General features: G+C 41.3%; 2 protein-coding genes across 6 annotated transcripts in view; one reads left to right on the forward strand and one right to left on the reverse strand.

The window, feature by feature from the left end:
- The window catches only part of KIAA0930, a 62,428-nt gene extending 61,709 nt beyond the window's left edge, over positions 1-719 (reverse strand). For both annotated transcript variants that reach the window (XM_081958418.1, XM_081958417.1), the window contains exon 1: positions 365-719. In XM_081958418.1, the coding sequence (XP_081814544.1) occupies positions 365-497 (133 nt within the window). In that variant the 5' untranslated portion in view covers positions 498-719. The remainder of the gene's footprint in view (positions 1-364) is intronic.
- A 134-nt stretch (positions 720-853) lies between these two features.
- On the forward strand, positions 854-25,078 carry LOC309393987 (uncharacterized protein). Of its 4 annotated transcripts, none has more exons than XM_081956628.1 (6): positions 854-1,015; positions 1,790-1,920; positions 18,014-18,169; positions 19,899-20,136; positions 21,215-21,294; positions 23,367-25,078. In XM_081956628.1, exons 2-6 carry the CDS (start codon positions 1,914-1,916, stop codon positions 23,501-23,503), a joined length of 618 nt encoding a protein of 205 aa, XP_081812754.1. In that variant the 5' UTR covers positions 854-1,015; positions 1,790-1,913; the 3' UTR covers positions 23,504-25,078. The 4 variants fall into 4 exon arrangements, 3 of the variants coding, with proteins under 3 accessions (XP_081812754.1, XP_081812755.1, XP_081812753.1); XM_081956629.1 differs by lacking the exon at positions 1,790-1,920 and adding an exon at positions 17,124-17,170; XR_014175673.1 differs by lacking the exon at positions 1,790-1,920 and having other exon boundaries at positions 19,899-20,062; positions 23,367-23,416.
- Positions 25,079-25,726: the final 648 nt, after the last annotated feature.

Genomic DNA, 25,726 nt, shown 5'->3' on the forward strand with positions numbered 1-25,726 from the left:
TTTAACAACAGTGGGGAGGCAGAATTTCTTTTCCTCGGGTTCTTTAAGGAACCCTTTTGCACTGAAACAAGAAAAGCTACAAAGGGACGGTTTTTATGCCAGGCAGGCGGGTTCCCCCCCCCTTAAGGATCTCCAGCACTTCGCAGGTTATGGCCGGGGGAAAGAGCCCCTGAGCAGGTGCAGAGGGCTTCCGAAAGGAGGGTCAGCGCGGAAAAAAAGGGTGGCGGCGCCCCGGAGCGCCTGCATTTCTCCCGGCCAAGCAAAGGCTGCGACTTCCTCTACCAGGGGCGGGTTGCCTTCGCCGCCCACCTCCCACCGGCTGCTGCCTTTCCCAGCCGGCATCTGCCACCGGCCTTCCACTCACCAAGCCCACTGATCTCGTGGCGGAGGCTCACGCGGGTCCTCTCGTCCACTATGGCCCGCAGCATCTGCTGAAGGGAGCGGTCCAGCTCCCCGCTGTCGCCGTCCTGCTGCCCGGGAGTCGCGAAGGAGGCCATGCCAGCAGCGCCCGCCCAGCGTCGGGCATCTCAAGCGCTCGGGCCGGCTTGCCCCTGCCCTGCCCCCAGCGTGGGGACTAGGCGAGAGAGCTACTGCGGGGGCATGGCCGCTGCTGAGCGGCCTGGCTGAAATGCCCGTCGCCTCCCCTCCCTTCCCTTCCCAGAAAGAGCGAGAGAGAGAGAGAGGCTTCCCCGCTGGCCGGCGCCGCTTCCGCCTCCTCCGCAAGCAGCGGCAGCTGATCTGCAGCTGGCGGCGCTCGCCTTTTAGAACGCTCGGCGCGTCGCAGCCAATGGAGGGCCGCGAAGAAGGGAGGGCGTGGCCGAGCCCGGGCTGGACCCCTGACGTCACCCATTCCCGGACCGCGAGGCTGCTACTGCAGCCGAGGCGGGGAAGCCGCGGGAAAGCCAGACCTGCCAGCGGCGTCTTTCCTGCAGCCGGCGTCGTGATCCACCGCCGTGCCCAAGCCGACGGCTCCTTTAGCACCAGCGCTTGGGCGCCCCGCTGATGTCGAGAAAAGGTAAGGAAGGGAAATAGGCACTGGCGGGAATTGCAATCGCCAACCCACTTTGAACCTCATGGCAATTCCTAAAATTATTAGAATAGAATAGAATAGAATAGAATAGAATAGAATAGAATAGAATAGAATAGAATAGAATAGAATAGAATAGAATAACGGAGTTGGAAGGGACCTTGAAGGTCTTCCTGTCCAACCCCCTGCTTAGGCAGGAAGCCCTACACCACTTCAGACAAATAGATATCCAACATCTTCTTAAAGACTTCCAGTGTTGCAGCATTCACAACTTCTGGAGGCAACTTCTATTCCACTGATTAATTGTTCTAACTCTCAGGAAATTTCTCCTCAGTTCTAAGTTGCTTCTCTCTTTGATTAGTTTCCACCCATTCCTTCTTGTTCTACCCTCAGGTGCCTTGGAGAATAGCTTGACTCCCTCTTCTTTGTGGCAACCCCTGAGATATTGGAAGACTGCTATCATGTCTCCCCTAGTCCTTCTTTTCATTAAACTAGACCTACCCAGTTCCTGCAACCATTCTTCATATGTTTTAGTCTCCAGTCCCCTAATCATCTTTGTTGCTCTTCTCTGCACTAGAGTCTCAACATCTTTTTAACATCGTGGCGACCAAAACTGGAGGCAGGGTTCCAAGTGTGGCCTTACCAAGACATTATAAAGTGGCATTAACACTTCATCTTGATTCTGTCCCTCTGTTTATGCAGTCTAGAACTGGGTTGGCTTTTTTGGCAGCTGCTTATTACAATCCCTTTTGTGTCTTCCAGGGACAAGTAGAAATGCCCCGAACCGGTTGCATTGCAGAGTGGATTCTGGTCCTAAAGCAAAATACCAAAAAATCATCCAAAAATTTAGTGGAAGATAAAGACACTTTTTTCGGCAGGCAAAATCATGCTTTGTAGGTATTGCATTTAAAAACAGAAGTCACTGATTAGCAAACGCCTTGCTTTTATCACGGCGATGAAATGGCATCACACAAAACCCATGATTGGACCCAGGCACCTGCCTCACAATATGGCATGGATTTCCATGGGGACGGCTCTGTAAATCCATATCATAAATGTTAAATAACTCCCATCGCTCCCATGGGCCCAGCTTTGAAGCTCAGGCATCCTACACAGATGCTCAGCTGGAAGCAGGATCTCGGGGGGGGGGGGGGGGGTTGCAGATGAGTGATTCATGTACCTTCAAAGTCTGGGTTGGCACAACAGATCCTCTTACTAGCTGACCCAAAGGCGCCCTTTTAGGAGGCAACTTTCTTGTTTTTTTCTTTTTGGTTTCTCATCCAAGAATCCTCTTCAGCTCTGACAGGATAGTGGGGAATGGAAGGATTTATATTCCTTGCAGACAGCTGGTTCAAAGAAAAAAAAAACCCAGTTGCCTCCTGAAAAAGCACCTTTGGGACAACCGTGACCTGGGTGATTGAGAATTTCTACAGACTTTTAGCTATGCAATTTGGGATGAACATCCTTTGAACGGTGTGGGAGTAGGAATGGATTCCCCACCCACCCCAAAAAATCCATAATAATTGCAGACTGCAGGAACCAGGAGTGCTACTCAGGACACAGATAAAGTGCTTCAACCACGCTGTAACAGGATGCATGCATGACCAGCCTGTTTGCCAGCAATAATAAATCCTTCCATTCCCCACCATCCAGTCAGAGCTGAAGAAGCTTCTTGGATGAGAAGCGAAACGTCTTCAAAAGAAAAAACAAGGAAGTCCAGTTGCCTCCTGAAAAAAGCACCCTTGGCTCAACTATGATCTGGACGACTAAGAATCTCTACAGGCTTTTAGTTTTTGTATGGTTTTTAAGTTTTTTAGGTACAATATGCCCAGAGATAATGGAGAGTGAAAGTGTGTCTGTGTGTGCCTAAAACTGTTAAATAAATAAATCTCCTAGTAAGTTGTAAGATGGGTAATCAAAGAGCTGAAGCTGATGATTTTGGAACAAGCAAGAAAACCACAGAATTAGGAGATGCTGTTGGGGACCTGATAAATATTTTGAGGTTTTATTTCACCTTCCTCAAGAAGAAGATTAATTCCCGATAATCCTAAAGAAGGGGGTGAAATGCTCAACAGTTAAAGACACTGAGCTTGTCAGCTAGGAAGGTGATAGTCCAGTTCGAGACTATCAAGTTACCTGCACCAGCTCCTGCTTACCTAGCAGTTCGAAAGCATGTGATGGCAAGTAGATAAATAGGGGCCCTGCAGGGGCAACTCTATAGGTTGTCTTTTGAGTCCCAAGCTTGGTTGAGCCTTTGCTGGGTGATGATATAATTAAAGGGCTTTGGGATTCCTATTATGGCTCTCCCTGAAGGAGGTAGATCTTTGTTATGTAGAATAGACTGGCTCAGGCCTTAATGGCCTGTTGACAAAGGTGGGGCAGCTGAGTTTCTGCCTCCCTTTTAGGGGAAATATTCTGCCCTTTTAACATTTCCTAAAATATCTCATTTTCCTAGGAGAGGGGTGGGTGCTGACTTCCTACAGCTGTTTTGTGATTTTTTTTCTTGTAATTTGTAAATACAATTTAAAAGGCATCTTAAAACATTCATTTTGCTCACTTCCCACAGAATTTATATCCTCCAGAAGTATTTGACTCCTTCCCTAACTTGGCAAGCCAAGGAACTGAAGCTCAACTTCTCTGAAAGGTGCCAGCTTGGTGAAGTCGAGAATGAAAGAAATGTTCAGTCAACTTGGCCTCAGTCAATTTAAAATGGCGGGGTCTCTTCTGCTCCTGTCCCTGAAGGGAGGTTGTCCATTTAGCAAGCCATTAAAGAGACTTCCAGAAACATTAAGGCTCATTCAGCCGGTCCCCAGCCACCCATTCGTAGTGATAATCTGGTGGTGCAACTCCTAATAATGGAGGATTTCAACAACATGGCCCTACTTAAGTCTGGCGAATGTTTTTCCTACATGTGGGAAAATAACTCTTAGCCTGAGGTTCGTAGGGTCTTACTCATTACATATGAAGGATAGATCAGTCTTTTACAGTAAATAGTTATGTGCCTTTAAAAACCTTCTAGAAGCTGTTAAAAGAGTCTTCCTGAAATCAAACTTTGGCATGGCAATTGTTGCCACACAGGAAAGACATTGCTGGAGTAATGGGATGTAAAATGCCTGAGATGTTCCATGATAGAGATTTTGATTAGACAAAACAGACATGACTTTAATCTGTGGGTCCTCAAACTATGGCCCGGGGGCCACATGCGGCCACCGAAGCCATTAATTCGGCCCACAGGACCACGAGGCTGGCCCACCCACCTTTCAGCCCCAAGAGGCCAAAACGGGTGAAAAAGGACTGTTTTTGGCCAAAAAACGGGCCATTTTTGTCCGTTTTTTGCTGAAGAATGTTTCTGAAGGCAGGGGAGGTGAAGAATAGGGTGCACAGATGCCCCAGGAGGCCAAAAAAACAGGCCCAATTTTCACCTCCCCAACCTCCAGAAGATAAATAGAGAGACAGAAGAGAGGCTTGTTGATTGTAAGATCTTTGGGGCTGAGAAGAATTGCTGCAAAACTGAGTTTCCTGAAATGGACCACTAAACTCCTAAGCAATTGAAAAAAACGATCTAGTAAGAAGAAAAGTCAACCAAAAGAGCAACATGCAACAGAAGCAAATGAAATACACCCACTCATACCTTTTGGTGTGAATAAAATATTATCAATCATATTTGTTACATTTAACAAACGTATATAACTAGTATTAATACCAACATTTATCTTCCATTCAGATCTTCCATTATTGCTTATTCAACTTGTTATTTGATTATTCAATATTTCAATATATTGTTTTTATATCAATCACCATATTCTACCTAATACAACTCATATATTATTATTACATTTAGCATACATATTCATGTTGAATTATCAGTTTTCATTTTTTTTGTTCCGTCAGTAATTCTATGTATTGTTTTAATGCCAGTCCCCATATTATTTAAATACACGTATTAATATCATGATTCATAAAATATTATCAGGCTTTCCCAAAAATGTAAAGTTGGAACAAGTAATTGTTTAAAACATGTTTGTTTTGTAGGAAGTTAAAACCCACGCCTCTCCTAGAAAAATGAAATATCCTGGGAAATATTGAAAAGGCAGAATATTATAGTTCCCTGGATAAGAAATGGAGAAACATGTTTTTAGGCAGGAAACAGACTCACTCTTAAAAGCCCCCACGTTTGTCAATGGGCCATTAAAAGGCCTGAGCCATTCTATTCTACATAACAAAGAGCTCCCCGATAAGCTCCAGGGGATTAAGGCATGATAGTATTGGCCCTTTACCCATCTCACCACAGGGCACCTGGGAAGAAGCAATACTCAACCAAAGGTAGACTCAAAACACAACCTAGAGAGTTGCTCCTGCATGTCCCCATGGGAGTTTGACAACCAATCAGAATACAAGCTCAGGTTCAAAGCCAGAGAGAGCATAAAACTAGAGACTTTCGGCATCTCTGACTCTTTTCTTCTTCACCCAACATCTTGAAGCAAGTGATCTCCTTTTTCTGTTCAAGAGCTCAAGACATGTGATCCTGCCCACCATTAAAACATCTTTCCAAGCAGCCTCCATGTTTCCAGTGTTATTTTTCCCCACTTGGAACTGAACCCAGAAGGACATTTCTTCCAACAGTTTCATGACAACTGGCCCCAAATTGTCAACTTAGCCAATTAGGAAAGACATTATTTCCATTAGTTCAGCATTTGTAGTTATATTTCAAGCTTTGGGATGAAAAAACTCCAAGCATCTTTGATTAGAGATGCAGAGATGGTCAAGCACAGCCACTTGTCCATGTGACCAGGAAGTATGGTTCCAATGAGCCCTTGGAGGATCCCTTGAAATTAAAGTGAAGCAGTACCTATATATCCATTTTCTTGACCCCTTTGGAGGAAAAAGGGACACAGAAATTACCTAAATTGTTCAATTTATTATATTTACAACAGGTCAAATGCCATGTGTGCAACTAGTGGTCCCTGTAACGGAGACTTTCCATTTTTAATGCAAGATTTCTGATCAGCCATAGTGTCCTGTCTCCTAAACTAGAAGTCTCCAATCTTGGCAACTTTAAGACCTGTGGGAACTCTGGGAGTTGAAGTGCACAAGTCTTAAAGTTGCCAAGGTTGGAGACCCCTGTCCTAAACCAATGTTTCTTAACCTCAGCCGCCTTAAGATGGGTGGACTTCAACTCCCAAAATTCTATGCTGGCTGGGAAATTCTGGGAATTGAAGTCTATCTTAAAATGGCTAAGGTTAAAAAAATACTGCCCTTCACCATTTTCCTCTACCCAACCCTCTAGATCAGTGGTTCTCAACCTTCCCAATGCCGCAACCCTTTAATTACAGTTCCTCATGTTGTGGTGACCCCCAACCATAAAATTGGTGTCTCAGTTCCTAAGACCATCGAAAATATGTGTTTTCCTATGGTCTTAGGCGACCCCTGTGAAAGGGTCGTTCGACCCCCCAAAGGGATCCCGACCCACGGATTGAGAACCACTGCTCTAGATCTTACCATATTCTACATATTATGACCAAAACATAGCTGTCCCAATACTGTAGGTGATCTCAGGGAAATGGAGAAATTCAGAGTTGTCTACAATACTTACGTCAAAAGAGGCTCTCCTTCAGTCTTTTAGAAAGAATACTGATGTTTTTATTGTGGAATGTTTTAAATAGTTATTTTTTTATGGTTGTTCTTTGTTGTATGCTGCCAAGAGTCATGTTTGTTTGTTTGTTTTTAAGATTTTTTAAATTTTTAAACAAAAACATAAAACACATACAACCATCTTCCATTTCATATAGCGTGTCGTCTGGTTACAAGATTTTGTGAGTCCTTTCCCTGGTCACCACTTACAATTATATATCGAATCACCAATTGTTCATTAGATAAACATAAGTACATTTTTGATATATGTCAATTTTTCAACTATAATTATTATTCCTTAATTTCAAACAAAAATATTCAAAATATTGAATCCATACATACAACATCATTTTGCATCAATAGTTCAACTCCAGTTATTATTCCTATAATTTAAGCAAAATATTCTATATAATAAAATTATACATACAACATCATTCCATTACATCGTTCTACTCTGTTTAACAGTGCTAAACCCTTACAGTTTTGCATATACCATTCTATTATTCTTAAAATATAAAAAAGTTCTCCACTTTTTCCATTACCATGATTTTTTATCTAACCATTGATAAAACAAATCCCAAACCTTATAAAATAGTTCATCTTCTTGTTCTCTAATTTCAAATGTCAATTTACTCATTTCCGCACATTCCATAATTTTTTGAATAATTTCCTTCTGTGTTGGTATTTTCTCATTTTTCAATTTTTTTGCAAATACAATTCTAGCTGCTGTTAGAACATTTACAATCAAATATTTCAAGTCTCTATTATATGTTTCTGGTATAATTCCCAATAAAAAAGTCTCTGGTTTAAGGTCTATATGTTTTCGTGTCATTTTCTCCAACCAAGTGTGGATCTTACTCCAATATCTTTTAGCTTCTGCGCAAGTCCACCACATATGGTAATATGAGCCCGGTGTCTGATGACATTTCCAACACTTTTCTGATTTATTCTTGAACATTCTTGCTATTCTCATCGGGGGTAGATGCCGCCTGTAAAACATCTTATACAAATTTTCTTTATATGCTGTTGACATTGTCATTTTGTAATTTTGAGACCACAATTTCTGCCGCTTCTCTAATTCAATCCCATGCCCAAAATTTTTCTCCCAAGCTATCATTGTTCCTTTAACTTGCTCTTCTTCTAACAACCTCTAGTAATTGTCCGTAAAGTTTTTAAATAACTTTTTCATCAGTAAGAGTCATGTTTGTTAAATGGGCAGCTACATAAATGTGAAGCGTAAATAAAAGTTTAGCGCTAGTTCATTTTTGAATTACTGTGCATTTCTGTACTTACAGCTACGGGTACTAGACCAGAATTCAAGTCGATCACTAGAGGGCAGCAAAAAACTAGAGATTTTTATACCTCTTTGCTGTCCTCTAATGCAGCAGTCACCAACTGGTGGTCTGCAGAAAAATTATTTGTATTTTTTATATTGCACTAAATCAGGGGTCCTACGGCCCCTGGGCTGGATACGTGCAATGACCGCTTGTGTTGCTGCAGAGAGTCTCCCCCTTCGGGGTCTTTTTGTGTGGGTTGGAGTGGGGGAGAAATTCCGACTTGGGGTCTGCTTCAGCCTCCTGATATAAGGCTCAAGGAAAATCTCTGGAGCCTGAGGAGGGCGAAAATGCCCCCCCGCACCATGCTGCAGGAGGCTGAGTAGGCCACAGCAACCATGGGCCATGCCCACCCAGCAACCAGGCAGATAACTGGTTGCTAAAAATTTTGAATCCCACCCCTGGATTCAGGCCATGTTCCTTGGCTGAACAAGTTAGAAATGTGCAAGTCTAGACTTCCTATATACCAGCGATGGCCAACCATTTTTGGCTCGCATGCCATAAGTGGGGGGAGCGCAGGGGGGTCGTGTGTGGGTGTGCCGCACCCATAATGCAATGTGCGACACCCCCCCCCAGTGCGCATGCGCACACTAAAGGAGCGACCCCCCATTTTTTGCATGCTTTTTTCGCCCTCCCCAGGCTCCAGAGGCTTTATAGGAGCCTGGGGAGGGCGAAAACAGCCTCCCCCGCCCTCCCCGGAAGCCCTCCGGAGGCTTCAGGGACCTTCAGGACGCTTTCCTGAAGCCTCCGGAGCAGTCAAAACGAACCTCCGAGCAAACCGGAAATCCGTTTCCAAACTTCCGGTTTGCCCATAGGGCTGGTTTTTTGCACTCCGGAGGCTTCACGGAAGCTCATGAAGCCTCCGGAGAGGGGGCAGAGGGGCTCTTTTTGCCCTCCTCAGGCTCCTATAAAGCCTCTGGAGCCTGGGGAGGGCGAAAAATGGCTTTAAAAAAGGGTGAACAAATGGCTCCACGTGCACCCTGTGGCACGCGTGCCATAGGTTCGCCATCACTGCTATATACCATTGTCTTTCATACTTGGCAAGTTCAAGATGTGTCAACTTCAACTCCGAGAATTCCTCAGCCAGCGAGTTGCCAAGTTTGAGAGACACTGCTCTATCCAGTAGTAAGGGGGTGTGGAAATGAAGCTGTGGAAAAATTCAGGAAAATGAAGAATGGAAGAGCTTCTAATTGCCCCCATCACCCTGACCCAAATTCTATTCAGTACAGCTTGGTAAATCCAAACTTTTCCGAAGTTGACAGCAGTCCCTCTAAAGATTTTATGATCAAATGTTTACCATCTGGTGGATCTATAATTGTTTGGGTGGGATTATCTTGCAGGACATCCTTTCGATTCGCCAAGATTCCCAGGGAGGATTTGACAGCTATAACTTGATGCTGCATGAACAGAACTATCCCATCATTTTCTGTTGCAGAAAATGCTTCCAGAACATCCTGGATGGACAACGGAAGTCAACCTCTAATTTCCGTTCATTTTGAAGAAACAAACAGAAACCGAAATGAACTGTACAGAGCTGCAGCGTTAGACCTGTGAATTGTGCATCTCATCCCAAATTATCAGATGCTGCCAATGCTGCCTGACCTAAAATTGTACCAATCCAAGTTGGTGTGGAGCAGCATATCTTCTGGACCCAAACATCCGAGAAGCTTGTAATCCACATGGATTACTTTACAAGACGATCCAAGGATACAGCCTACAGGTATGGATACTTTTTGAATACTTTTGAGATAAGGTGGGGAATTGGGTAGAGGTCATTCCAGGTGGGATCAAAAAAGCCTTGGTGGCGGCTACAACACAATCAACAGCCTCTCCTTTTCTATGGTAGGTGCATCACCGTAAGGAGGGAAGGTGTTGGATGATGCAATTGTGGCTGTGATAGTTATCTTTAGGATGATAACTTGTGAAATCAAGGACATTTATTGAGTGGCTTGCTAGCAGGAGGAATCAGTTAAGACTGTTTGTGGATGGGATGCAACTTTTTGACTAGAATTGTGCAGTACAACCCTTCAACATCATTAGAAGCTATATGTTAGTGTGGCTTTGATGGTTTTGCACCTGGGAAAGCACATTGCCTAAAAGGGGGGGGGGGGAACCAGAACAAAAGTTAAACCAAAAATTTCCTGGTCTATTATAGAATATTTTTTTTATTTGGACGTGGGCATCGTCCAAACCCTGATATTATCATGGGCACTGTAGTACAAATAATATAATTTTTGTCATTTATACCAATCGTTTCTACATGTTTCCTTTGGGCTGGAAGACCTTGCCAAATCAGGTCATACTATGATACCAAGCCGTTCCCTGCGGCATTACTACCCGTTCGATGCCTGAAAAATGTTGTGCGTACATTTGCACTTAAAAAGGTCTGGGCATGCGCACACCATTAAAAAAAAGGTGGGAAATTACATTTTTTTCAATGAAGATTGTTCTGCGCATGTGCAGAACAGAAAATAAAGATGGCGGCGCCCAGGATAGATTCGGTACGGTCACATGTCCCCCCGAGTTACTACCAATTCGGATGAACTGGTCCTTACTGGTAGGAACCCATCTCTGGTAGCGAGAAACCAGCCTCAGCAGGGGGGGTTCTTTGAATGCATGTCCCACTCTCTGCTCTCTTCTTGTATGAGCTGCACATCCACAGAGGACATTGGGGATAACCATATATCAGTTTTAGCTTCTCAGCAAGGCAGCCACAGATTAAAGCACTTGTAAAAGGTGATTTGAAAACCACACATTTCCTCAATGGTTACCTTTCCCTTCCAGTGATCCATTCTAAAGGTGGTCTTTTGGGGCAAAAAGATAGGATACAAAAAATGGAACAAAGGACCTATGATCTTTCTCTGAAACCACATTAGTCAAGTAAACCCCTTTTTGCAATCTTCTGACAAGCAAAATCAGATTCACGTAACAACCAGATTACTAAGTTATCAGCTGCAGTGATTCGCTTAACAACTGTGGCAAGAAAGGCCATAAAATGGAGCAAAACTCACTCAACGAATGTCTCACTTAACAGCAGGAATTTGGGGCTCGTTTGTGGTTACAAGTTGAGGACTGTCTGTGTTCAATTTCTATTCTACCTTCAATTTACTCCTGCATAGAAGAATGCTGCACATTATTAGAGGATAACGCTCAGTAGAAAGTGCTGAATATTCTACAGCTGTTGCTGTATCTTACATTGTTAACATATTTTCAGGGAAAAAGGGAGTGGTGTAAATGCAAGTTGAATTCCACAAGTGTCCTCGAGTCATTTCTCAAATATGGTTTTCTTTCAGTGAGGTGAGCATGGTCAAAATTCATAGCAACAACAGGCTCTATTTAAATGTGATGCAGTTAAATATTATAGGCTATGAAGGCATGTAGCTTAACCTGTTAGCACAGCTTATCAACCAAATGAATAGCAGGTCAATGGTGGAGTAATGGGCTGGCTAAGTTTACTTGGGTGTTGAAATACTTTCTGGCCAAGTTCTGGGTGAGAAGGCACTTAGATGACATTTCATTCAGAGGATCAATCGGGCAATATTTTTTTACCTTTGTGCCTTTCTTTGTGTATTTTTCCCTTTTCCTTTGATGATTTTTATTTAAAACATTTCAAATAACACTCAAAGTTCATAACTGGAATTTGTCCAATAAAATGTGAAGAGATATCTCTTTTGTAAAAAATAAAATAAAATAATGTAAGTTCAATAATGTTTAAAAACCAAGCTAATGTGGTTTCAGAGAAAAATCATAGGTCCTTTGTTCCATTTTTCGTATCCTATTTTTTTGCCCCAAAAGACCACCTTTAGAATGGATCACTGGAAGGGAAAAGTAACCATTGAGGAAATGTGTGGTTTTTAAATCACCTTTTACAAGTGCTTTAATCTGTGGCTGCCTTGCTGAGAAGCTAAAACTGATATATGGTTATCCCCAATGTCCTCTGCGGATGTGCAGCTCATACAAGAAGAGAGCAGAGAGTGGGACGTGCATTCAAAGAACCCCCCCCCCCCCTGTCTGGATTATGTGTGAAGCCGATGCACAAGTCAAGGCCTTGAATGACAGCAAGGGTGTCAAATTTGATTTCATTAAGGGTTGCATCAGGGTTGTGTTTGACCTTAGGGGGCCGGAGTGAGTGTGGCCAGCTCACCATTACTCATGTCGAGGGTGGCTGTGGTGGCCAGAGAAAATGGGCTCCTGATCTCTGTTTTTGGTTGTGACCAGAGGTAGGTTCCTACCGGTTTGGATCGGCTCAGCCAAGTAGGTAGTAACTCGGCTGTGCACGACCCGAATTGGTTCTATCAGCAGCACCATAGGCGCCGCCATCTTGTTTTTTGCTTCTGCACATGCGCCAGAAACGCATCCTTGAGTGAACCAGCAGTAAAAGAATCCAGAACCCACCCCTGGCTGTGACGGCCTCCGGCAACCCAATGCCAGCGAAAACAGCTCCGGAGGATCTGCGTGCAGCCCTCCCGAGGTCTGTTTTCGCTGGCAGAGGCATTGTGGGCCGATCCTTCGCTATTTCCAGGGTGCGCCAGATCTAAGCACTCCACGGGCCCAGATCTGGACGACGGGCCTTGAGTTTGACACCCCTGAATTATAGGTAATCCTCGACCACAATTGAGGCCAAAATGTTATGTTGCTAAGTGTGAAATTTGTCAAGTGGGTTTTGCCACAGGGCTTGCCACAGGGCTTAAGTGAATCACTGCAGTGGTTAAATTTGTAACACGGTTGTTAAGTGAACCTGGCTTCCCCCCCCCCCCCCCATTGGTTTTGCCTGTCAAAAGGTGGCAAAATGTTATCACACAACGCCGGGGACGGTGCAACGGTCGTCAATATGAACCAGTTGCTACGCCTCTAAATTTTGATCCCAAGATCATGGGGAAGCTGCAAAGGTGGTCACTCTGAAAAGCGGTCGTGGGTCACTTTTTTCAGTGCCGTTGTAACTTTGAATGGTCACTAAATGAACTGTTGTAAGTCGAGGACTCCCTGTACTTGGACAAAAGGATGAAAGGTAGGCCAGCAAATGGTACAGGTGGGGCCAGACAGAATCTGGATTAAACTTCTTTTTCAGGTTTCAGTGTACATTTCTGAACAGCACACTGTTTTACTGGTTCAGCCAGTGAGATATTGACAAGCAAAAGGCCAAGAGCTTCACATTCCTTAAGCTGCTCATTGACCACTTAAATGCAACCATTCATTACTTCCTCCAGTATCCTGTCTCGAATACTTGGAATCGCACTGTGTGCTTACCATCCAGTGTCTCTCTGAATGACATACCCAAAAGCCCACCTAGTGACATAGACTGCGATTTTTATCCCTGAGAAGGTCACAAATATTGTGGTTTGATCCTTCAGAAATCTCACCTTTCCAAGTGTGAATGAGAAAACGAAGGTACAGGCAGGAAATTCTTGCTTGAGAATAAACAAGGGGTACTGCAGGTTTGGTAAAAAAAAAATATCAACGTGGTAGCTGGCATATGTGGTCAAAGCTCTGCCTGGTTTCTAAATGCTTGGAGTACATTCAAATGGGGCAAAGCCAGTCTTTCTATTATAAATACTTTGGTGCACTTTTTTTCCCCAAAAGGCAACTGGGCTTTGTTTTTAGAATAGAATAACAGAGTTGGAAGGGACCTTGGAGGTCTTCTACTCCAACCTGCTGCTTAGGCAGGAAACCCTACATCACTTCAGTCAAATGGTTATCCAATCTCTTCTTAAAAACTTCAAGTGTTGGAGCATTCACAAGTTCTGGAGGCAAGTTGTTCCACTGATTAATTGTTCTAACTGTCAGGAAATTTCTCCTTAGTTCCAGGTTGCTTCTCTCCTTGGTTAGTTTCCATCCATTGCTTCTTGTTCTACCGTTAGATGCCTTGGAGAATAGCTTGACTCCCTCTTCTTTGTGGCAACCCCTGGGATATTGGAACATTGCTATCATGTCTCCCCTAGTCCTTCTTTTCACTAAACTAGACATACCCAGTTCCTGCAACCGTTCTTCATATGTTTTAGCCTCCAGTCCCCTAATCATCTTTGTTGCTCTTCTCTGCACTCTTTCTAGAGTCTCCACATCTTTTTTATATCGTGGCGACCAAAATACTGGATGCAGTATTCCAAGCATCGCCTTACCAAGGCATGATAAAATGGTATTAACACTTGACGTGATCTTGATTCTATCCCTCTGTTTAGGCAGTTTTGCTAGACCCAATGATAAGAGCCATTGAATTTTTTCTTACCTTTACTTGAGGAATTTTGCAGCATGAAAGAGTCAGTATAATGCAGAGAGGGAAAGGAAATAAGCAAGAATAAAAGCATTTATTCAAGTGCAAGATAGGAGTCCAATTTCCTCCATGTGCAATTGAGCTTGACTGGAAAGATTAAAAGAAAACTTGAGTTTAGGCTTATCTGGACAATATGAAGAAATGCTGAACATCCCTGTGAAATGACAAGGTTCATAGCAGGAAATAGATGGTAAGAATTCTTCTGCAAGTGTTTATAAACGAAGGCCTTGTATTTCTTCCATACCTAGGTGTTCTGTCCCATGATTCTAATGGATATGCAGACACAGGCTTGGCTGTCTACCACGACTAATTACAGAGATAAAACCACCCCTTGGCTAGGAGCCTAGAACGCCAGCTTGAAGAAACCAAGATTAGACTTACGGAATGCGTTCTCAACGGCTAGTAAAATGGACTGTTGTTTCCTACAAAGATTCCTCTCCCGTCGCTCCACCTATAAACTCTTTGGGAGGGGCCACAACCTTAGCCAGCTGTCCCTACTTCCTTCTATGACATCTTCTCCACAGCTGTTCCTTTCTCCTCTCAGCTCTACGCACAGGCATATCAAGGACAACCTCCCTCTGTTCCTCCTCACTGCTCCCTGACTCAGATGCCACCTGGTGGCCAACAGGCCTCTCTAGTTCCTGCTCTGATTCCAAATACCCTCCAGAGTCTTCCTCATCCTCCAGAGCAGTCCCACAATGGTCTGAGCTGTCAGAGTCTACCAACAGCACAGCTGGCTGCTGCTGGGCCACAACACTTAGGCTACCTTTAAGGTGCTTGTCCATTGAGTGAGGTCCATCAGTGTGGACCCCTATAACGTAGGGGTTTGGTTCTTTCAAAGAACTCTACAGCTTGAGTAAAGCCATCAGAAAATCTTTGTCTGATCTGGGGTGGGAAGTGGAGGGCAGAATTAAGTTAGTACAGATCTTGGATGAGAAACCTACAAGAAATCTCAGCATGAACATCTTGACCAGGAAATCAGAGAAGAAACGAAGAAGGCAATGTCAAATAGGTTCTGTGTTATGGAAAGGAATGTCTACTAAAAAGGAAAGGACTTGTCTTAGATTTGGATATTTTTTTTCAGATTGCTACATATGGGATCTACAATTAACGTTTCCTTTCAATAACTAGGCCTAACATGTACTGAAATTTTTATTTTTATTTTTAGCTTTCCTCTGAGCTCGATTGCAAAGTTGGGGAAGGAAACTGCAACATTTTCATGGGGTTTCCAACACACAACCCTGGAATCATCAGAGATCCAGCTTGACTTAAGGGAAGCTTCTGTAGTACTTCCAGCAAGGCTGATAAATTAGCTTAAATTTGGACAATCCATTCTTGGAGGACGAAATATAGCTTGTTTGTGCTTAAGCATTAAAGCGCTAAAATAAGCCATATGGATGTACTGGAATTTTCTTCAAAGTACATAAGCCTAAATTTCTTCTTTTTAAGATGGTGAGACTATAGTCACTTCCTCAGTAGAAATAACTGCACTAGACTCAATACTACATGACTACTTTGAGCATAATACATGCACTGCAAAGGATAATTAGAACTGCAGAAAAAATAATTACTATCAACCTGCCTTCCATTGAAGACCTGTACACTGCACACGTCAAGAGGCCGTGAAAATATTTACAGACCCCTCGCATCCTGGACATAAATTGTTTCAACTCCTACCCTCAAAACAGATGCTATAGAGCACTGCACACCAAGACAACTAAACACAAGGACAGTTTTTCCCCGAACACCATCACTCTGCTAAACAAATTCCCTCAACACCGACAAGCTATTCACTAAGACTCCGTTACTATTACTATTAGTCTTCTCATTGTTCCTATCACCCATCTCCTCCCACTTACGACTGCATGACTAACTTTGTTGCTTGTATCCTCAAGATTTAGATTGATATTGATTGTTTCCTGATTGCTTATTTGTACCCTATGACCAGTGGTGGGATTCAAATAATTTAACAACCAGTTCTCTGCCCTAATGACCAGCTGGGTAGGCGTGGCTTGGTAGTCATGTGACTGGGTGGGTGTGACCAACTCGGTGTCACTCATGTCGATGGGCGCTTCGCCTTAGCTGTTACAATGGAATAAGGGTTGACAGGAGAGGCAGTTTCTGTAAGCAGGGCAATGAAGATTAGGCTAGAAACAACAGCAAAATGTTTCCTTACAGGATTAGCCCTGTAAAGTGCAAAAAAACCCAAAATGAGATTTCTCCCAACAACCGGTTCTCCGAACTGTTTAGAAAGCTAACAACCGATTCTCCCGAATAGGTGCGAACTGCCTGAATCCTACCACTGCCTATGACTATCTAGTGTTGTACCTTATGATTTGAATGTATCTTGTCTTATTATGAACTGAGAGCATGTGCACCAAAGACAAATTCCTTGTGTGTCCAATCACCCTTGGCCAATAAAGAATTCTATTCTATATATAAATAATAAATATGAATACTTGAAAGTATGCCTTTGCAATGGTCTTCTCGGTGTAACAATTCCTGAATCTGAAAACAGTGCTGTCTGGTTTCTGCCCCGATTCCATAAAGCAAAACCTTTCTTATAGATCAGCTTCATGCTTTGAATATTTGGAAGAACCCCTTGCATAACAGATATCCTACCTTACTGGGTCTATGGCCTGATTCTCAGGTTTATCCTGTTTCTCAGCCCATTTGTATGTTTGCCAGACATAAAGGACCTCCCTTTTTTTTAAAGGAGGAAAATCTATCCTTCTGGTCACTGCCTTTCAGTTGTCAAATCAGGTGGAGTTCAGTGCAGCTTCTGAGGAAAATCAAACCTTTAGATTCCAGCTATGCGGCTTTACGGTGTGAATCTGGGTTTGCTTCTGTTTTTCGTTGGCAGCTTGAGATCAGGATGGACCATTCCATTAGAAAATCTTGAGAAAATCCGTAAGTATGACCTTCTTCAGTCAAACCGAGATCGGAATTGCATGAACTAATATAGACTTGCCCAACTGGAGCCATTCAGATGTCTTAGTTTAGAGCTTCTATGATACCTAGCCAGAAGGACCATAGGAATTGCAGGTCAAGGGTATCTGAAGGTACCCCAAGGAGAAGGTCCCATAATTACATCAAATTGGCCAAGGCCAATTTGCCAAAATGCAGATATTATTTATGAGATTCCAAGAGTGTGAAGAGAGGCAAACAAATAACTTTATTGCATCATGCCAATTCATGGCTTATTCAGACAATCGGGGGAAAAACTAAAAGGGAAAATCTGTTTCCATTCGGACAGATTCAATTCTAGAACATCGTCATCGTTGTTATTGTTGTTGTTGTTGTTGTTGTTATTATATTTTATTTTAGGATTTTTTCTTTCACTGCTACAAAGTAGGATTGCTAAGTCCTTCCCTGCAATGTCTCCTGTGGTTTAGGAGGTGAGAAGGAGAAATTTAGATGTTTCATCAGCTTTTCCTTGTTGGTTGGTTGATCGGTTGTTGGTTGTTGCTTTTTAAGCATTGAAGCGCTGAAGTATTCTTCCCTTAGTATTTGGATATATTTTTTTAAAAAATTAATTGAATCTTCTGGATAGAGTTAAATGATGCTTTGTGGAAGAGAAGAAGCAGTTTTCATAACATTGCAGGCTTTTTATGTTAATACTTTTTGAAAACTTCATTTCTGAATAAATTGCACCAAGCTGTCACATTTCATGAAAAATGAGTCATCCTGTGGCTTATAGACTGAAGAAATACACTAATATTCATACTGATTTCATATTTCTTTTTTTTTTAGCCCTGGATTTCTCCACTAACAACAGCATGCTTCTCACCACCTTCATGGGCAACAGTTTTATTATTAATATTCCAAAATGTGTCACTTCCTCCAAGTTTAAGTCAACCGCAGTCAGAGTAGCAGTGGCTCAACTTCCAGATGCAACCACTTTACCAGGTATTTACCGTGAAATATACAAGTCTTTATTATGTTTAACAACTTAAATACAACATTAGGAACAGATAAGAGTAAAATTCAGGCTGAGAAATTGCATTCCTGCAATCAAACTCTTCTCATTTACTAAAGTTTCCCAGATGTTTCTCAGAGGAGGATCTTCCAGATGTCCTTTCAAATTTTGATTTCCAAAGCAGTTGAGCAAACAACTTAAAAAGACAAAAGTTCTTGCTGAGACCATCTGTCTTTTATTTACAAGCCTCTCAACTTCAACATTTATGCTTTCTAGTTACTGGAGATGCTTGGTTCATTTTTAATAATAAACACCTTCATTTTTAAGGCATGGTCCTTGAATTGTAAAGGGACCCCAGTTAAGTCCACACATCTTAAAGTTGTCAAGGGTGAGAAACACTGTTCTACCCTTTGGATAAATATGCTATGGAAACAGCAGTAGTAACTACATCAAGAAGGAAGAGGCAGCAAAGAGATTTCTAGTAGGTGTAGAATGAGAAAACTCATTGTAGGCAATGGGTGTAGAATATCTAGAATTGGAGAATGAGAGAAATCATTGTGGGAACTGGGAAGGGAAGAGCTCATTAAAGCGCAGTGGTCAGAATGCAGTACTGCAGGCTACTTCTGCTGACTGTTGGCTGACTGCAATTTGGCAGTTCGAATTGGCTCAAGGTTTGACTCAGCCTTCCGTTCTTCCCGGGTGGGTAAAATGAGGACCCGTGTTGTTGGGGTCAATATGCTGACTCTGTAAACCATTTAGAGAGGGCTGTAAAGTACTGTGAAGTGCTATAGACCCTGTTTCCCTGAAAATCAGACCTTTCTGGATAATAAGCTCAATCAGGCTTTTGAGCGCATGTGCAAAAAATAAGGCCTCCCCCCAAAATAAGCCCTCCCCCAAAATATTGCAACACAGCAGCAGCCATGAGGTGACCACGCTTGCCACCTCCTGCACCTCAAAAATAATAAGACCTCCCCGAACATAAGGCCAAGCGCTTATTTCGAGGGTCAAAAGAAAATAAGACCCTGTCCTATTTTCGGGGAAACACAGTAAGTCTAAGTGCTATTGCTAAGAGCTTAAGAGACGTCTAGTAGGAGATATGGAATAATTACATGTTGTGGCTCTCTTGAAAATAATCAAGCATAGGCATGGAGAGCAATGGAGAGCAATCTAGATGGGTAGCCAGTGAAAGTACAGGCCCTTTGAGATAGGACTGGCCAGGGTTTGGCAAGGATTCCAGGAATCCCAGTTTATTGCTATAGGGACGTGATGGCGAACCTATGGCATGTGTGCCACAGATGGCACACGGAACCATTTCTGAGGGCACGCGAGGCGTTGCCCTGTCAGCTCCAGCAGGCATGTATGCGCTGGCCAGCTGATTTTCGGCCATTTTTCGCCCTCCGGAGGCTTTCCTGACATCTTCAGGCAGTGCTGGCTCTTCGGCTTTGAAACGGAGATGAACACCGCCCCCTAGAGTCGGGAATGATTAGCACACATGTGCGAGGGGAACCTTTACCTTTACCTATTAGAAATATATAAGTTGATTGAATTTAATAATTATGATTAAGTTTACTAGTTTTACTTGTATTAGAATGCATGACACCCAAGTGCCACACTGTTCACACATTGATTTGATATTGTTTGTAAAAAATAAATATATATATAAGAAACAGGCCAATGATTTTCATATTTCTGTTTTCACTCTTTTATATTCTTTTTCAGGTGTAACAGATACCGAACAGATTGAGAATATCCGTAGGACTCCTCAGGCCCAGGTGTATTTTGCGGATGAATTTAAAAGTGTCTCCTGCAGAGTGACCAGGGGACTTCTGGTTCTTGACCTGGACGATAGCCAATATGAGTTGATCAGTGTGGTAGGCTACCAGGTGGGAACAGAGTTCTGCCGTCAAACCAAAGGCCCCTTCTGCAACCAACCTCTTAAGCCTTCTACTTATTATAGGTAACTAGCTGATAACCCGGTGTTGCCTGGATATTTATTTATCCTAAACCTGTATTAGACAGGAAATACTCCTGTCACCTCACTCGACAACTTGCCCTCTTTGCTTGAAGCTGTGGGCCTAGGGTGTTTGCTTGTTTGTTTGTTTTAAGAACCTATCCCCTTTACCAGAGGGAGCCCCCTTGTGGAATACTGTGAAGCCATTACCATGGCAACTCCACTGTGCTGTACAGTAGAAGCCATTTTAAGGCACAACAGGCTGTATCTTAACAGAACTTGAATCCAAAATGCACATTATCACTGTCAAAAGTACTATGATTTGACACTATAGATCTAATTCATTCCTTTTCATTTCAGTGGCCCAGGCATTCCAGAGTTATTCTGGAATAAATACTTCATTACATCTTGTAGAAAGCGTGTCGATTGGTTACAAATAACTTTTGTGCATTTCTTCCACGGTCATTACTTGTAGTTCATATTAGATTGTACACTTTAAATCAAAATTCTTTGTATATCTTACTATCAATGGACCAGAATTCTCATTTGACTACAGTTGTTTGAACGTGCTTTTACCTCAAATTATTCATACTTAGAAACACAACCACATAATGGCATTCATTAGCTATTTCAAAAATCCTCCAATAACATTACACTTTTATGACATATTCTGAGTAAAAGTCAATTAATAAGGTTTCTAACCCTTTTTTTCCTACCCTTTTTTAAGGCCCCTGTTTTAGTCTGTTGCCTGTGTCATGCGTGTAAAAAAGGTGTGGAGTTTTAATCTTGCCTTTTTTAACTCATCTCTATTGAAACTTCTGTTTAGGCTTCTCTATGTTTTATGAGGTGTCCTCATTGAATGGTTCCTCAGCCATTGTCTCATGAGGTTCTTCTTTTTTTGTTTTTAAGGATGTTTCCAAAAGAAACATTTATTTTGCTTAAAAATGGCATTTTCTAAGGGTCCAGAAGATACCAACAACCATTTATACCTTCTAGATCTTTCTGAAGCTCTTATCTTTCATCAACCCTCCTTCCACATTCTGAAACATTTTCTCTTATCTTTTGCTCCTTCTTTCATTTCAAGGGTGAACTACTTTTTTTTGGATGACAAGTCTGTCATAAGAGCACATACAGATTGGTCAACAGCCATACAGACCAGGAATGGTAAGTTTCAAGATACTTGACTAAGAATACAGGTATGTTAGTAGGGAATTATTTCTTGGCTGCTTTATGAACTTTTTATCATCTCTGTCTCTCTCTTTCTGTCTATATATCAATCTATCTCTATCTGTCTGTCTGTCTATCTATCTATATCTATCTATCTATCTTATCTATCATCTCTCTCTCTCTCTCTCTATCTATCTATCTATCTATCTATCTATCTATCTATACACACACACACACACACACACACACACACACACACACACACACATATATATATATATATATATATATATATATATAATTTATCATCTATATCTATCTTATTTATCATCTATATCTATCTATCTATCTATATTATTTATCATCTATATCTATCTTATTTATCATCTATATCTATCTTATTTATCATCTATATCTATCTATCTATCTATCTATCTATCTATCTATCTATCTATCCATCCATCCATCTTATTTATCATCTATATCTATCTATCTATCTATCTATCTATCTATCTATCTATCTATCTATCTATCTTATTTATCATGTATATCTATCTGTCTGTCTGTCTGTCTGTCTCTCCATTCTATGCTCATATCAACATTGTTGAGTTAGAGGGTTTTTTTCACAGCAGCATATCTTAAGAAAGCAGCTTTCAATAATTGATTACTTACTTCATTAGTAGAGGAAGAAAAGACATTCCCCCGTTTAAAAAAATATTTTCTGCCCACAACTCCCTGACTGGATCAATCCATTGTTTTAATCCAGAGCCAGGAAAATCCCAGCAGCAACATCTTTATTTGCAAATGAAGACCATAATGTACACCTTTCTTGCAAGGATGCTCCCTAAGCGGCAAGGGTGGTGGGCCAAATGGGAAAATTTAGAATTTGGGCAAGTGGGCATCCTGTAAAATTGAAACTTGTGGCAATTATCCCCCCGGGAGCCATTTGCTGGGCACACCTTCGGCTCTCAGTGATGCCATAAACAGCAATTCATTCCCCCAAGGTTGGCTATTTCTGTATATGACTTTAACCATAGTTTGGGGAACAAAATGATCCATCCACAATGCTGAGCCATAAGCCATGGTTTACAAAGTCATATGGTTGAATTCATAAATTGGGGCTGCATAACTATTCAGATGTAGCAGCTGAGAGTTCTCACTTTCTTGGACAAAACTGCTTCAGCCAGAAAATGATGAAGTCTTGGAATCAAGCATGCAAGAAATGTGCATGCGCTTTTTCACTAGGCACCTGTATCAAGTCAAAGTTTAACAGCTTTATAAGACCAGGCAGGGCCGGTTTAATTGTAAGCCACCCAGATTTACTCTGAAGTAAGATGGGCAGCCAATTCAATCAATCAATCCTGTAGCAGCTTGACGGTCTGGCTGGTGGGGAGAGGGGAAGTAGGATGGGCGGCGAAATAAATAAATAAATAAATAAATGTAAATAAATAAATAAATGTAAATAAATAAATAATAAATCCAGTAGCAGGTTGGCGGCCTGGCTGGGAGGGAGAGGGAAGATGGGCGGCTAAATAATTAATTAATAAATAAATAAATAAATAAATAAATAAATAAATAAATAAATAAATAAATAAATAAATAAATAAATAAATAAATAAATAAATAAATGTAAATAAATATAAATAAATAAATAAATAAATTTACATAAATAAATAATGAATCCAGAAGCAGGTTGGCGGCCTGGCTGGTGGGGGAGAGGGGAGGTAATATGGGCAGTCAATAAAAAATAAATAAATAAAATAAAATAATAAAATAAAATAATAATAAAATAATAAAATAAAATAAAATAATAAAATAAAATAAAATAATAAAATAAAATAAAATAATAAAATAAAATAATAATAAAATAAAATAATAAAATAATAAAATAATAAAATAAAATAAAATAATAAAATAATAAAATAAAATAATAAAATAATAAAATAAAATATAAAATATAAAATAATAAAATAAAATAAATTACAGACATAACAAGGATCTAAATTAGAGTTTGTTTTGATACTTCTTGGAATGTTTGCTTCTTAACCCTGCATTTCTTTGTGTTCCAGTGACCAACCATGAATCAGCCGATGTAATGTTTGAACGGGCAGGAGGCATGATCGTAATTACTATCTTGGTCTCTGTGGGTGGAGCTGTCCTTCTAATTGCGTTAATTGTAGCAGCTGTACTTTCTAATAAGAAGTAGACACTTCCTTTCTTCTGGATTGAAAACGTTTGTAGATATGGAGGAAGAGCAGAATTTGCTTGGAAATCAGAGGAGATTCTACAGGGCCCTCCCCCAGTCAAGGAATAAACTGGTAAAGAATGAAAGCGGCATTGAATAAAACAAAACATCTGCAATTTCTCTAACACAATTCTTCAGATTCTACGTGCGTAACTTCAAACACATCATATTTTGGATGCATATTTTGAATCCTTTTTTCTGCAATGATAACCCTGGATCCAGCAAATTATTTTTAAAATAACTATTATCAGTATTGCCCTTGTTTCAAATGTACTAGGACAGGGGTTGGTAAACTTAAACACTCAAAGAGCCATTTGGACCCGTTTCCCACAAAAAAGAAAACATTGGGAGCACAAAGATCCTAACCAGAAGCCCCCTGTTCAATTCTGGAGCTGACTGGAAGTTCAGTTCCCCCATCATAGAGTCTCCTCCTAGCGCAGCGTACCTTTTCCTCTACCTGTCATAACCGAAAGCCCTATCAATTGTGAAGACAACTGGAAAACCCTCCCCTTTTCATAGAGTCTTCTCCTGGTTCACTATTCTTCTCTCCCCACCACCCCCCGGAAGCTCTTCTCAAAATTGTGTCACCGACCAGTGACGGAGCCGCAGCAGAGGGAGGAAAGAGCCACATGTGGCTCCAGAGCTGCAGTTTGCTGACCCCTGTACTAGGGTGACAAAGCTTGGTTGGCTGACATATAAAATATGAAAGAAGTCTGCATACAAGTGGGCCTAACCAAGTTCCTAATTGTCTATAAATGTTCTACAAAAGTAGAGCAAGACCATACTTAATTATGGGTGTCTGTAGGGGAGGCACTCCATTGCAAATATGACATGAATTACCTATTTTTGATGAATATTTTGGGTAATGATATTCTCATGGATTCTATCAGACATAGTTAAAATTAACATGTTTCCTTATTAGGCCAATTCCTAGTGGGCAATATCTATACACTTCCCAGAGTCCTTTTTTCAATATTTCTCTTCAAAGAATATCTCTGTGAAGCCCAGAGGCTGATTAAATTGGCAGACTCTCATCAAAGGTGCTGCGTAGAAGCCATGGTTATATGGAACATGACATCAGCCTGTATAGAATTGTGTAATTTGTAAATGAAAGCAATTCAGTAACTTGTCCCATGACTTCATAATGTCAAGCCAAATCAAGACTTGACTTCATAATGTGTGTGATGGCATTTACCTCCCCAATTTTATATCTTTGGTATTTAGAAGCACTTGTTTGTTCTAGGGGCTCTACATTAATGTCTGTCCTCAGGAACATATTTCCAGATGTTCTCACATAGAAGGCAAAACGCTCAAACCTCACATTGTACAAAATTATTGGAGAAGGAAGATGAACACAATCCCAATGCCTGAATTAAATAACTGAAAACCTATTTTGATATTTTGTGTTGATGACTTCTTGGCCTGCTCTAAATATATATTTTTATTTTTTTTTCCTTTCAACCTATGCTATTTAGTGATTTATTTCACAAAAACTGCAGCCCAGTTCATTTCACAGGGCTGTTGTGAGAAAAATGGAGGGGGTAGAAATGTTAGGTATGTTTGCCGCCTTGAGTTACCGTACTTAATAAAGGCAGGATAAAAAAAAATCTAATTTCTTTTTTAAGTTGGGTGTTTGGATGATGCTGAAGAGGGTAGAGATGGAAAAACTGTGACCAAAGCAGCCATCAGTCTCCATTTTTAGACCCTCTCAGCTTTGCCCATGTAATTTCAACAAAAGGGAACATTATTAAATATTTCGGGAATGGGAATAATAATAATAATAATAATAATAATAATAATAATAATAATCTTTAATTTATAAACCGCACCCTTTCCTAAACAGGACTCGGGGCGGTGTACAGTCATATTAAAACAGTATGAATACAAAATATAGCTATACATTAAATAAACAAATAGGTACACGGAGGAGGTAGGATGTGGACTGTACAATATTTAAAATAAAATACAAATAAACTTTAAAATACCCTTAAAAACTACCCAATAAGATGTTTGCCAGGAGGTTAAAATGGGACTATAAATCAGTTAAGCCAGCTAATTGGAACAGGTGGGTCTTAAGTTTTTGTCGGAAGGAGCGGAGGTCGGTAGTAGTTCTAATATCGGGGGGGGGAGGTCATTCCAGAGGGTTGGGCCCATCACAGAGAAGGCTCTGCTCCTGGGTGCCGC

Source organism: Natrix helvetica, assembly GCF_964273705.1.
Source record: "Natrix helvetica genome assembly, chromosome: 6".
Lineage (NCBI taxonomy): Eukaryota > Metazoa > Chordata > Lepidosauria > Squamata > Natricidae > Natrix > Natrix helvetica.

What these genes read in the sequence shown, in the direction of transcription:
- LOC309393987 (XM_081956627.1), top strand. An exon ending in AGATGCAACCACTTTACCAG is followed by an intron (nt 18,170 to 19,898) that starts GTATTTACCGTG and finishes ATTCTTTTTCAG; the next exon opens with GTGTAACAGATACCGAACAG. An exon ending in AAGCCTTCTACTTATTATAG is followed by an intron (nt 20,137 to 21,214) that starts GTAACTAGCTGA and finishes TTTCATTTCAAG; the next exon opens with GGTGAACTACTTTTTTTTGG.